Genomic DNA, 12,617 nt, shown 5'->3' on the forward strand with positions numbered 1-12,617 from the left:
AACAGGGGTGGGGACCCCAACATGAGACACAGGCACCCTCGGCTCTGTGCACACCAGGCTTTTGGCATCTGCCTGCAAATGCCTGGGGATGTGGAATGTGATGCTGCAGTGATGGCACCCCCCTCGGCCAGCACCCAGCCTAACTTCCCTGCCTTTGACCTTAAAGCAGGAGCCCCACAGCTCCATGCAGCTGAACACAAGGGCCACTTGGTTGGGGTCAACACCTAGGCTGTTCCCCCAACCCCTGAAGCTCCCAACGATTAGTGCTGTTGTCGTGAAGCTCTCCTGGGGATGAAGTGGGAAGGAAGAGCCTTGAAAGATGCATGTCCTTGCCCAAGGACACAGGCAAAGTGACTTTGTCCTAATAAAGTTTTCCCCCTGCCCCTGTCCCCAGGCCCAAAGCAAGAAAATATGTAGGTTTCCTTGCCTCCACCAGTCTCCCTGCCAAGCTGAAGCTTCTACCCTGAGCCAGGCACTGTATGCTTCTTATTTATTGGGCTGTGTTGTAGAAGCAAAGCTCCCAATTTTACACCTGTAATTTTATTAATTTATTTTTTTATTATTATTATTATTTTCCATGCACACAGCCTGCGGAAGTTCCCAGGGCCAGGGATCAAACCCAAGTCACAGCAGTGACCAGAGCCACAGCAGTGACAGCTCCGGATCCTTAACCTGCTCAGCCACCAGGGAACTCCTACATCTTTAATTTTTCTGGAAGTGAACTCTCCTCCGGGCAGGGAGAGGCTTACTTTTGGACAGCTCAGGCGCTGGGCATCTGGGCTGTACTGGTTTCCCTCGGATGTTCCTTCGGAAGGCAGGCCGCTCACCTCCTGGATGACCTGAGGGAAGAGGAAGGCCCTTCACAGCCAAGCGGAAGCCAGAGCCCCTCTAGGTTGGGGGAGCAGGTGGGGGTGAGCGAGAGGATGCAGGATTTCAAAGGAGCAGAGCACCCCTGCTCCACCCTTGGCCTGAGAGTCCCCTGGGGGCCCCAGCTGGGTGGGGGGTTGTTCCTTAGGGCCTGTCTCCCTCAGGTCCCCACGCGTTCTGGCATCAGGCTGGGGATGGGAGGGCAGAGTTTGCAGCAAAGCCCAAATGGGCCAGAGCAGCCAGCCCACAGATCAGTGAGCCCCCTCTTGTCCCATCCTCGGTGGGACTGGCTGTTCTTTGTGTGTGCCAGGTGGTTCCTCGGAGGTAGGGGGTCACCGTGGAGCACCCACATGCTGCCTTGGTCCCACAGAGGTTCCTAGACTTGATGCCACAGTCCACCCCACCTCCTCCAGGGTAGAGCCTTTTAACTGGTGGTGATGGTAATGACGCCTCCTAGTGGCCAGAAGGCACATGGATTTCAACTAGAGCCCAAGCTCAGGTGACGAGAAGGAGGCAGACCTAAGGGCTGACCCTGTGATCCGTTTCCCTAAGACAGAGGGGTACCACTTGGAACACAGGAAGCCCTGCGAACTTGAAGGATCGTAGGCCCTTTACCCTTGACCACATCCATCCCTTTTGGAAAAGGTTCAGGAGCCAGAAGTGCAGGAGACCCTGGGAGCCCCAGAGGGGAGTGGGCCTGCTTTCCCAGTGGCCAGGACCCTCCCTCACCCTGAGCCACTGCTCAGCTTGGTCCTTGCTCTGCAGGCCCAGCACGATCACATCTGCGTTCATTGGCGTGATCTTCAGCTTGTGCTCCTTCTTCCGCACCTGCTTCTCCTTGTGCACCACGCTGCTGCCCAGCAAGTTCACGTCCAGCTGGGGACTGTGGTCCTTGGAGGATTTGTAACACTGCAGAAGAGAGGCGAGATGCTGCTTGGCCAGGGTAGGAGGCAAATTCTGCAGGGGAGAGGCCGCTGGGCAGGGCGAAGGGGGGAATCAACAAGAGCTGGGCTCTGCCCAACAAAACCAAAAGGCTGGGCCCAAGTGCAAGTGCAGAACTGTAACCTCAATCAGGGGCAACACTTGCTCTCAGCGTCACGGTGACCAGACAGCTGGTCAACCTCTCCCTCGAGCCTCCTCCTCCCCACTGGTCAGAGATGCCCCAGGACCCTGCTTATCCAAGCTGCTCCAACCCCGCTGCAGGCCTGCACTGACTGGCTCCTAAGATGCCTCCTTTGTGGGCAACCCCCACGTCCCCAGGGTGGAAGGTACTTTTCCCAGTTCTCTGCCCCTGTGTTTCTGTTTCTTGCTCAGCTTCTCCAGCAGAGAGTCTATACGGGATGAAGGCCAAGTTTGCCATCCGCTCAGTTAGGAGATGATGTATGTATTAGCAGGGAAAGGAAAGGGCTGTCTTCCCTACCAGAAAAAATACATGGCGCCTCAGTTTCTCATTTATAAAATGGGGGTTCTTACAGGGCTGCTTGACAGGATTACCTGAAAAACATCTGCACACAGCAGGGCAGGTTGGAACCAGTGAAGAAGGGGTATTTATAATAACGGCACAAACTTTAAATCGGGGCATAAAACCAAATTGTAATTTGAAAATCACAGGAGGAGTTCCCATCGTGGTTCAATGATTAATGAACCCAACTAGTATCCGTGAGGACACGGGTTTGATCCCTGGCCTCGCTCAGTGGGTTAAGGATCCGGTGTTGCCATGAGCTGCACTGTAGGTCGAAGACTCAGCTCAGATCCCATGTTGCTGTGGCTCTGGCATAGGCTGGACGCTACAGCTCCCATTGGACCCCTAGCCTGGGAACCTCCATATGCTGCAGGTATGGCCCTAGAAAAACAAAAAAATCAAATCAAATCACAGGAAACAGGGCTGTGGTCAGAGAACTCTCTTCCGATTCCTTATGGGTCTTATAATCAATCATTCAGAATATTCCAACTTCTGAGAAGATACCGATGCTGCCTGTGAATGCAGGAGCCCGAATTAGGGCTTCAGGCTAGGTGGGGGGGAGCCCTGACTGGGCAGCAGGCTCCGCCCCAAACCTCCAGGGGCCGAGATGTAAGGAAGAATGAGCCCACAGGCCAGCGGACACAATATCTATGGGATGGGATGCGGGGGGGAGGGGTGGCCCTCACTGACCCCTATGAAAGTCTGATGAAAAGCACTGGGCATGTTTCATTCAGAAAAAGCACATTCATCCATGCACACAAAGTTCAGCATGCAGCCTCGGGATGGGGAGAGGTCAAAACGTCCCAAAGGAAAAGGCTGGGTGCCTGGCATCGGGGACCACCCCCACCCCCACGCCGAGGAGGGGGTGACTGACCAGGAGCCTGGTGTCCTTGATGACGCACAGCTGCTTGGCCCACTGGCCCAGCCACTTCTTGCGCCACAGAAAGGCGCAGATGCGGGCGTCTCGCATCAGCTCGATGCTGGCTTCAGGCGAGGGCCACTGGTGGGGGCCGACTTGCCCTTACTGCTCTCCTCCTCGTCGTAGGACTCGTAGGAGCTGCTCACGGCCTCTCCATCCTCTGCAAGAAGACCCCTGGGTCACGGCCCTGCCAGGTGGGGGATGTTCCTAAAGAGGCTTTGCTCCTTCCGGAGGGAGGGCAGGCAGCGGGCAGGAGCAGCCGGTGGTCCCCAGGCCACCCCCGTTCTCCGCACCCTTGAACCAGCCCACAGCCACCAACCACAGACCCAGGCAGTTTCCGGCCCCCAAGCCCCCGAGCAAAATGTCTTGGATGCTTCCTCTGGCCGCAGACACAGATAATGTAAATCCAGGAGTCTCTTCCTTTTTCCTCCTCCAATCCTGTCTGATAGACACTGCCCTCAGATGAGAAGTCTAGCCCCCTCCTCGGGGCCTCTGTTTCTTCAACTGAAGGATGAAGCGGGGGTGGAGGGGCTGGGGGGCCTCTCTGTTATCCTCAGGACCCAGGAGGAAAGGGGTCACTGTCTAAGGCCAGGGCTGGGCAAGCCATTCACCGCTGCCTGCTGGGTCTGCTCTGTCCCCGGTCCTGACCTGGGAGCAGAAACAAGCTGTGGCTCCTTGGAAATAAAAGGCAAACTAACCACAGCAGGTGCTGCTCTCTGGGGAAGGCGGCCACCCTTCCTTTCCTAAACGCTCTCCTCGCAGGCGTGGTCCCAGCCCTCCCTGCAAATCCTCATCCTCCGCAGCCTTGTGCCTGTTCCCTCCCCACAGAACACCTCCCAGCACAAGCTTAGCCCCTTCAACTCACTTCCACCTGATGCCCTTCTTCCAGCCCCGCCAAGGAGCTACCCTCACGCTTCTAGTCTGTTTAAAAGAAGCCCCAGACTCCCCAAGTGCAAGTCATGCCCAATCCTCTGCCTGTTCCACATGCCTTGAGTACCGCCCCCACCACCTTGCAAGAGCTGCTCTGTCCTCCAGGCCTCACTGCCCTATTCAAGGTTAGCCATAAATAAGTGCAGGAAAAAAAAAAAAATCAATGAAGCCCCAAAGTGCAGAACACGGAGAAAAGAGAACCCCAGGATCCAGGTCCAACCCTTGGGTCAGTACAGGAATCCTGTCTAGCATAACCCTACTCTAGCCTTTGCTTGAATTCCCCCATGGACGGGGAGCTCACTACCTCCTGATTGCTGGACAATTCCTTCCATTACTGGGCTGCTCTAACAGAAAGTGGGGCCACCATCTGCTTCCTTGTGACTTGCACATACATGATGTGTCCCCCTGAATCAGAGTGAATGAAACCTCTCTTTTCTCCCCACATTACTTATCAGAAAAGAGAGCCCATGGGCCTCTAGTCTTTCCTTCTCTGGAAGCCTCCTATCCTATCCGCAAAACTCGGTTCCTGCATATGAAGACAAAAGATCCACATCTGAATTAGAAATACAGGGACAGAATGAGGCCATGGCCACAGTTACTCCAGCTACAAAGCCAATGAAAATGTGCTTTCTTTTGTTTTATTATTTCCAAAACTAAGACTTTGAATATTTTAACATCAGTTTTCTTTAAAAGCAGTCTGATATTACGCCCCTTTCGGGTTTAATAAAAAAAAAGTTGCACCGTTCACAATTTCATACCTATTGAATAAGCAAAGACTGAAAATAACAGTGCTACCCGGCGGGGGACCCTGAGCTCTCTTACCGCTGATAGCAACATAAATTAACACCAGCCTTGCAGGAAACGACCTGTCAGTTTGTTGTTCTGAGCATCATAAAAACATCCACACTCTTTGACCCAATAATCCCAGTCTTGGGAGTTTATCCTAGGAAACTCGTTTTTCAAAAAGGAAGGAAGGGGGGATAGGTTACATGCATTAAGATAGTTATTCAAGTGCTATTGAACAATCAGCAGCAGGAAACTGGGGAAAGTATGACTCCATCCAGTGTACCATGCAATCATAATCAGTGAAAACTACGAAGATGTGTCTGCAACTCGAGACACTTCTTAGGATAAGATGGTAAGTGAGAACGTGCAATTAACATGACACATGCAGGAGTTCCCGTCACGGCTTGGCGGAAACCAATCTGACTAGTATCCATGAGGATGCTGCTTCCATCCCTGGCTTTGCTCAGTGGGTTAAGGATCCGGCGTTGCCATGAGCTGTGGTGTAGGTTTCAGACGTGGCCCGGATCCTGCATTGCTGTGGCTCTGGCGTAGGCCAGTAGCTACAGCTCTGATTGGACCCCTAGCCTGGGAACCTCTATGTGCCACGGATGCATTTCTAAAATAATTACATAGGCAAAGAGAACAGTACTGAAAGGCACACAGGGAGTACTCAAAATAGTGGATTTGATCTGGCGGTGGCCACGTCTGCATCCTTTAGCCATCTGTTCAGATGACACACGTGTGCTCATGCAGGACCCATGCACGAGGACAGGAAGAGGGCATGGCCTCTGAGAGCCAGGCAGCAGGCAGGGACCCCAGGCATTCCAGCTCCAGGACAAGCAGTACCCAAGGTGATCGTGGCGTAAACGACTCCTTCAGGCACCTGCGCCCATCTGGGGACTCCGCTGGGGGGGAATCTGCCAGAAAGACCTGTGTGGTGTCCAGAAGCACAGACAAAGGCAAGCGGGAGAGAGATGAGATGAGGAGAGGGACAGACCCAAATGCAGAGACAGAAAGAGAGGGGGCGACATGGCCGCCTGCCCATCAGAAGTGAGAGCTTTCCAGTGGGAGGTGTGGGCTTGTTAGGTGAGGCCCCAGCCTGGCGTAGGACACCATGTCCCAGGCCCTTGCCATCCAGAGGTGACCGTGTGACTTCCTGTCACCAACAGAATGTGGGCAGAAGCACTGGGTGTCACTCTGGCTAGTGCCTTTAAAAAGCACACAGAGGAGTTCCCGTCGTAGTGCAGTGGTTAATGAATCCGGCTAGGAACCATGAGGTTGTGGGTTCGGTCCCTGGCCTTGCTCAGTGGGTTAAGGATCCAGTGTTGCCGTGAGCTGTGGTGTAGGTTGCAGACATGGCTCGGATCCCGAGTTGCTGTGGCTATGGTGTAGGCTGGCGGCTACAGCTCCGATTAGACCCCTAGCCTGGGAACCTCCATATGCCACAGGAGCAGCCCTAGAAAAGGCAAAAAGACCAAAAAAAAAAAAAAAAAAAAAAAAAGCAGCACACAGAGGTTCTCCACGCTCTCTTTGAGGAGGATTCTGTGGCCTGAGGCCTGTGGGGTAGCCAAGCCCGAGCTGGAAGGAGTCTGGATTCGCAAACTACCTGCTGACCAGTGATGCCTTCACTGAACTGTTGGTGAGGGAGAATCAGATTTGCAGTAAGTCTCTATAAACTGCAAGGGGGGGGGGAGTTCCCATCGTAGCTCAGCAGGTTAAGAACCTAACCAGTATCCATGAGGATGCAGGTTCAATCCCTGGCCTCACTCAGTGGGCTAAGGATCTGGCATTGCCACAAGTTTTGGCAGAGGTCACAGATGCAGCTTGGATCTGGCTGTGATGCAGGCTGGCAGCTTCAGCTCTGATTTGACCCCTCGCCTGGGAATGTCCATATGCTACAGGTGTGGCCCTAAAAAGTAAAAAAGAAAAAACAAAAAACCCTCAAGGGGCTTGTTTGTTACAGCAGCTGCCATTACCCCATGTGGGAGACACCGTGAACGCAGTAGCTGTTTCTGACGGCTGCTGCCCAGGCCATGAGGGCACTTACTGAACTTTTGTGCAGACAGAGGAACCTGACCCAGCGGGAGCAGTGAGGGCACGGTGCTGACGAGACAGGTCAAGAAGCCAGGAAACTGCTCTTCTGCAGGAAGGCAGCAAAAGCACTGTTGACCAGAGAACTAGAGCAAGGGGCTGGCGTCCGGTGGTCCTTCCTCTCTTGTCCCTGTGTGTCCCACTGGCAGGAACCGAGGGCAGGCCGGCTTATAATGCAGGGAAAGCCTCCTCTTTGTGCCAAGTGTGACCAGCTCCCCCCAAGTCATCCATGGTCCTTATCCTGGCAGGATGGAAAAGGCAATTGGCATCTTCCCATCCCCCTTGCTGACCTTACGGTGACCCCCCCGCCCCAGTCCTGGATGAAACCAGTATGAACTCCCAGTCAAGAGACAAACACCAGGAACCTTCTGACCACTTGTTTGTGTCAAGATGAAGCGTCTGCCCCACAAACAGGCCCCCAGGAGCATCTGGGAGACAAGCCCCGGCTGGCAGGGTCACACCCCAGAGAGATGGGTTTAAACCCACGGGGGTGCTTGTGGGGTGAGTCATCGCTCCCACCTTCCAGACGCACCCAGACAGCCCCGCCGCGCCCCCGGCTCGGGTCTGAAATCACATTTGGGCTGGTGATTTGGCAACACCTCACACGCTAAGTGACTCTGCCCACAAAACCGGCCTCTTAGAATAAAAGGCTCTCGGTCCAAAGAAGCGCTCATCTCCCACATGGTCCCGGGACCGCAGCCAGAGGTAAAGCGCCAAAACCCAGGACAAGACGCGTGCGTGGCCCCAAGTGACTGGTCCCATCTCACCCCTGAGCCAATTCTTTGGGGAACCAACAAGGCTCCCCACTTTGGCCAAGTTCATTCCCATGACTGGGCCCCTTACCCCTTAGTCTGCAAATTGCTTTATACTGTCAAAGACCTTTCACTGAGAAAGGAAGGAAAAAGAAGGAGGTAAGAAAGGGAGAGGGAGAGGACCAGAGTCCAGCTGTCCAGGAGAGGAGGGGCACAGCCATCTCTTTCTTCCAGAACTCCCGTGGCCTTTCTGTGCTAGAGAATTCCTGCACGAAAAAGAGCTCTTTTTTTTTTTTTTTAATGGCCACACCTGCGGCCTATGGACATTCCAGGGATCAAATCAGAGTTGTAGCTGAGACCTATGGCACTGCCACAGCAACACCGGGTCCAAGCCACATCTGCAACCTATGCTGCAGTTGGAGGCAACATCAGATCCTTAACCCACTGAGTGAGGCCAGGGATCGAACCTGTATCCTTATGGACAAAACGTCAGGTCCTTAACCCGCTGAGCCACAATGGGAACTCCAAGAAGAGTATTTCTGATCCCATCTCCTCCGGCTGAGAACCCCTGGTTCTCACACTCCCGTGTGAGCCTTGCCCCCATGGCAAAGGCCATCTTTTTTAATACCTAAGTTCGGTCAGCCCCAAAAGAACCCTGCAGAGGCTGAGGAAAGTCTATGCAGGGAAAAGCCAAAGTCCTTGCCAGGGCCTTCTATGTCCCCATCTCTTAGCACCTGCTCCTAGCACACGTGCCAAGGGCTCTCCTTTCTCAGGGCCTTTGTATGTACTGTGCTCTCTGCTTAGAAAGTTCTTCTGGCAGGTACCAGCCACTTCATTCAGGAATCTGCTCAGGGTCACGCCACTAGAGGGGTCCTCCCTAATCTACAATAATGTCCCTGTCCTGTCCCACCCCCACCCCTGCGGCTTTCCATCCTGACATCACCACCTGACATACATCCTGTCTGTTACTTGTCTTCTCTCACAGAATCGAAGTGCCGTGACCACTGGGCCCGCTGAGTCCGACTGTGGCTGAGTTCCTGACTCCTGGAGGCACACTTGGTACTCAGTGGGAGTCCAGCGATGGTGAGTCCAGGGAAGGAACCTGGAAACAGCCCGAGCCCATTTCTGTTGCTTACTGGGCCTCATGCCTCTGGGCCAGGACCTCTCCCCCATCATGTTTCTGCATGGAACCCAGCAACATCCAGACAGGACCACAGAAAGCCTCAGGTCTGGGTCTGTTGCGGGTCTCAGCTCCCCATCAGACCAGGGGCCAAACGCTCTGGGGCCACAGCTCTCAACTCAGGCCGCGCTCTCTGGTAAGAGCTGCCTCTGTGTTTCCAGCCAGGGGTAAGCGTGCCAATCACCACCAGCAGACCTGGTACTGCGTCCACTCGGGAAGGGGCTAGAGCCCCTCCGAGCCCCGTCGCCAGGACGTACCATTGAGCGATGTGTCATACGGTTCGGCCTCCTCATAGTAACCCTCTGGAGACTCGATCTTTGGGATGGAGAGCTGTTTCCGTTCTGGAATCTGTGGTATGAACAAACAAAACAAACATTTCCAGATACCACACACTGGGAACGACTTGCACTTAACCCTTTGGGTGGAAGGAGAGGGAACCAGAAGAAAAACAAACGCGCAGCTTGGACGTCAGGGATTACGTCAGCCCCGCCGTCCACAGTGATTGGTCTGCACCCAGCTTGAAGGGCTGTGGGTGTGGCTTAACCTCACCAGCCTCAGCCCTCTCCTCTGCAAAAGGAAGCCAGACTCGCGTCTGCCCCGAGCCCCAACATCATCATTGAACACACAGCATAACATACTTTTTTTTTTTTTTTTTTGTCTTTTTAGGGCTGCACCTGCGGCATATGGAGGTTCCCAGGCCAGGGGTCTCATTGGAGCTGTAGCCACCGACCTGTGCCACAGCCACAGCAACGCCGGATCCTTAACCCACTGAGCAAGGCCAGGGATTGAACCTGCAGCCTCATGGTTCCTAGTCAGATTCATTTCCGCTGTGCCACGACGGGAACTCCCCAGCATAACATACTTAAGGGTCCAGATGGTGACAGGCTGTCATGGTAGCTTCTAAATAGAATGCACTTACTTTTCTTTTTTAACTTTTTTTTTTTCTTTTCTTTTCATGGCCACACCCAAGGCATATGGAAGGTCCCAGATTAGGGGCTGAATCAGAGCTGCAGCTGCCAGCCTACACCACAGCCACAGCAACACGGGATCTGAGCCACGTCTGTGACCTGTGCCACAGCTCACGATAAAAATGCCAGATCCTTAACCCACTGAGGGAGGCTAGGGAGCGAACCTGCATCCTCATGGACACTGTCAGGTTTTAAACCCGCTGAGCCACCACGAGAACTCTAGAATATACTTTCTACAGAGACAAAGGCTAATCAGAGGCACACAGAGAAAGAGGGCCAGGTTTCTAGCTCCCAAACTTTTCCCATAATAAGTTCAATCATTTGTTCGGCAGATACTGGATGGCTCCCATGGACCAGCTGAGGGACACATCCAGGTGGTCAGGCGTCAGTCCTGAGAAAGGATTCACTAGGTCGTGAATGCTCCCAGCTCCTGATCAAGTGCATCGTGAGCAGTGCTCTAACAGACAAGGTCAAAGCTCTGTGGGAGCCTGCAGGGTGTCAGGAACATTGGACACCAAAGAAGGATGCTCAGAGGACAGGTCCACCCTGAGCTTCTTACATGACACAAGCATGCAAGGGCCTAACTGGAGTAGAATAAAACACACATGCAACTGTGGGAGGTGCATAGCATGAAATCACTCTCTCCTCCATCGTCCCACCTGTAAGACGGCACTAGACTCTGAAGGTGGTCGTGTAAGCAAGAGCAGGGGAGAAAAAGGGGTAGATTGTGGCATAAGTATTACTAGAGACAGGTCATGAATGTGCAAGCATCCACCCGCATGCGTCTCCGATGTCTTTCTGAATCATGGAGCCCCTGAAGAGGGCCAAGGGCACGTTCAGGGGTTGAGAACAGAAACGCGAAAGCTGAAGTGCATTCTCACTCCTGGTTTTGAGAAGTCCTTGTGCCGGCATCCACGTGAGGAGCAGGCCTAGGTCTTCGTGGGGGTGGGATGGGGGTGGGGGGGGGAGCATCAACTGGCAGCACAGGAAAGCTCTCTTTTTCAGGTTCAAATCTGCAGCATATGGAGGTCCCCAGGCTAGGGGTCCAGTTGGAGCCATAGCTACCAGCCTACGCCACAGGCACAGCAACGCGGGATCCGAGCCACATCTGCCACCTATGCCGCAACTTGTAGTGACGCCAGATCCTTAACCCACTGAGTGAGGCCAGGGACTGAACTCACATCCTCATGGATACTAGTTGGGTTCCTAACCCACTGAGCCACAGGGGGAGCTCCAGAGGAAGGCTCCTAAGGTAAGAGGGTGCAGAGAGATGAGGCAAGGCAGGGCCCTGGGCTCAGATGGATCCCTGGGCGGTTGGGGACTCCCTGCCCTGCCAGGAAGAGGGGCAGGATTGGGGGCAGAAATCTAGAAACCTTTACCTTGGAAAATGAGCTTATCTGGGGAAACGGAGGACAGACAGAATGTCCTTAGTCCTGGCCCAGGCGACGGTGGGAGTACAGGCAGCCTGGGCTTGGGTCCCCATGGGACACTTCTTAGCGTGGGCTGCAAGGGTGTCTACCCCCAGCTCTCCTGCAGCTGCTGCACCAGCACCAGCTCCCCAGGGCCACATCTTCTGTGGCTTGGCATCTAGATCTGTTTATGTGGCTTCTAGAGTGAGTGTCACTGGGTTTGAATCCAGGACTTAGGAGTTCGAGATTTAACCATGGGTACGTGACAGCCTGTCTGAGCATCTCTTTCCCTTTCCATGAAAGAACAGTGGTACTGGGGTTGTTCTGAGGACTCAAAGATACAAAAGGTGATAGTGTCCCACAGGGCCCGTGTCAAACACGATGCAGGCTATTGTTATCACCGTCTCCTACAACTCAGGGGTCCGAAGGGGCCAGGTTACTGGACTGCTGTCGGACAAGCTGAGACAGGGCTGCAGGAAGAAAACTGGGAGAGGCCAAGTCACCATCTGGGTCCCACACCACATCCTTCTAACTCCATCTGGCCCGACACCAGGAGAGCGGACCCAAGTCCCGGAAGCAGGCTCTGAACAGCTTTTGGCCCCAGCAGGTGCAACACACAGGAACACAGAATAATCTGCTCATTTCCTGAGCAGCCCGGCTGCTGCTCTTGGCCAGCAGGTGCGGCCGTGGAAGAGGGATAGCTGTGATGGCCCCTCCCTCTGGCCAGGCTCTTCCCCAGGGCAAGGGCCCTATGCATGCTGGACAACCTTGGTAGCTGCTAGTGGATGAACTTCACCTTTGCTGCCCTGGGGCCTGGAGAGACATCTCTGCTCCTCTCGCCATCCCTGGCCCTGAGGTCAGCCAGAGGAAGGGCTGCCTGTGAGAGCCAGCCGTGGTCCTCTGAGAGCCAGCTTCCTAGGGTCTCAGGGGAAAGTGTCTCCACAGCTAGGCTCTGGCAAGTCTCCGCAGATGGGTCCTGGGACTTAGGCTTCCCACGTGGGCCAGGCCTCCACCTTCAGCCTCCAAGAGGCCCTACTCCCCCATCAAGGGATGCGGGATCCTTCTCTTGGTGATGAGGTAGGTCCCACCTAGAAAGAAGCTCTAAGCACCGAAGACCTGGCTGTTGCCTGAACTCCCACCATTAGAACTGGACAGAAGGAGAATGAACCTTCCTGAAGGCGAGGGGTCTGGCCCTTCCGTCTAGGACGGGAGCACCAGGGGGTGTTTGTTGAGGGTCTCCCAGGCCTCTCACT

The 12,617-nt window shown here is 54.3% G+C and overlaps 1 protein-coding gene across 1 annotated transcript in view; it reads right to left on the minus strand.

Annotated features, from left to right (window-relative positions):
- Positions 1-12,617, minus strand: part of AFAP1L2 (actin filament associated protein 1 like 2) — a 106,554-nt gene that overhangs the window by 16,221 nt on the left and 77,716 nt on the right. Inside the window, 6 exon segments of the mRNA XM_013983751.2 lie at positions 750-839; positions 1,597-1,776; positions 3,204-3,334; positions 3,337-3,408; positions 5,811-5,894; positions 9,245-9,335. Of these exon segments, the coding sequence (XP_013839205.2) occupies positions 750-839; positions 1,597-1,776; positions 3,204-3,334; positions 3,337-3,408; positions 5,811-5,894; positions 9,245-9,335 (648 nt within the window).

The sequence above is a fragment of the Sus scrofa genome, chromosome 14, assembly GCF_000003025.6.
Source record: "Sus scrofa isolate TJ Tabasco breed Duroc chromosome 14, Sscrofa11.1, whole genome shotgun sequence".
NCBI lineage: Eukaryota > Metazoa > Chordata > Mammalia > Artiodactyla > Suidae > Sus > Sus scrofa.